This window comes from Otolemur garnettii, unplaced genomic scaffold (genome assembly GCF_000181295.1).
Source record: "Otolemur garnettii isolate 467f Iridium unplaced genomic scaffold, OtoGar3 scaffold00236, whole genome shotgun sequence".
NCBI classification, from domain to species: Eukaryota; Metazoa; Chordata; class Mammalia; order Primates; family Galagidae; genus Otolemur; species Otolemur garnettii.
This window is the reverse complement of record NW_003852631.1, coordinates 1,275,414-1,276,602: the sequence shown is the minus strand read 5'-3', so window position 1 is coordinate 1,276,602 and position 1,189 is coordinate 1,275,414. Positions and strand designations below refer to the sequence as shown.

The following is a 1,189-nucleotide window of genomic DNA, read 5'->3' as shown; positions in this document are numbered from 1 at the left end:
GGGGAGGGAGCTGCAGCCGCCGCTTCAGCAGTTTGAATTTCAGTTTCTCCAGGGTTCAGGAACCCGGCGCACCGAGAAGGAGCCGAAGAAACCACCACCGCTACCTCACACGGCGGAGCGCCTCCGCTCGCCGGCCTGCGGTCGCCGCCGCCCCTCACTCTCAGGAGCCGCGAGGGGAGGCCGAGACCGCCGCCGCCCGCGGGGGTGGCTCCCCCTGTACGGGGAGGACCAAGCCGGCTTTCCCCTCCCCCAGAGCGGGTTTCCGCCAGAGATGGTCGACATGTCTCTGGGGCTGAGCTCCGGCTAGAGCCGGGGAAAGAGGGCCGCCCGCCCGTGCCTCAGCCCTGCCGCCTGACCGCGGACCTTCAGTCGACCCCGGCCCGCGGCTCCTGGCAGATTTAGGAATCTCCAACTCCGGACACGCCACTCCTTCCCCGCCTTCCCTGAGTCGGAGAGCCCAGAGCCGACGCCGGCACCGGCCTGAGGAGCCGGAGCAGGGCAGCACCGCCCCTCACGCCGCCGCCGTTGCCGCCGCCGCCGCCTCCTCCCCTTCGCCCTCCCACTCCCGCCCCCAGCCAAGGCCTGCTGACCGCGCGGAGCTGGACTGACCACGGTGGCCGGAGACTGGAGAGGAAGCCGCCGGCCCGCCCCTGAGATCGCGCTCTAGGCGCCGCTGAGGGGATTGAATTGAGGCGCCGCGGCCGCGAAAGGTGAAAGGAAGGAGCCGCCGCGATACTGAGACGGGGGTAGAGCCGAAGAGACCGACGCTGAGGCGAACCAGGAGGAGGATGTCTCGTCGGGCGGCGGGCGCCAGGCTCAGCCTGTGACTCTCCCAGCGGCGGGCCTCAGACCCCAGCGCAGACTCGGACTTTGTCTTCGGGGTCCGGTCCTCTGTCCTCCCCAGTTTCCGGCAGGATCCCAGAGGAGCCGGCGTGCCTCTCTGCTCTCTGGCCTTCACCATGTCCAAGATGCCGGCCAAGAAGAAGAGTTGTTTCCAGATCACCAGTGTCACCACGGCCCAGGTGGCCACTAGCATCACCGAAGACACCGAAAGCTTGGACGACCCGGACGAGTCGCGCACAGAAGACGTCTCTTCAGAGATTTTCGACGTCTCTCGGGCCACGGATTACGGCCCCGAAGAGGTTTGCGAGCGCAGCTCCTCCGAAGAGACGCTCAACAACGTGGGGGA

At 68.2% G+C, this 1,189-nt stretch overlaps 1 protein-coding gene across 5 annotated transcripts in view; it reads left to right on the top strand.

Moving 5' to 3' along the window:
* Positions 1-6: 6 nt before the first annotated feature.
* Positions 7-1,189, top strand: part of TSC22D2 (TSC22 domain family member 2) — a 52,409-nt gene continuing 51,226 nt past the window's right edge. For all 5 annotated transcript variants that reach the window (XR_002771147.1, XM_023508268.1, XM_023508271.1 and 2 more), the window contains exon 1: positions 7-1,189. This exon is cut by the window's right edge and continues 1,704 nt beyond it. Coding sequence is in view for 4 of the 5 variants with exons in the window: in XM_023508268.1 (XP_023364036.1) it covers positions 960-1,189 (230 nt within the window). In the remaining variant the exon portion in view is untranslated.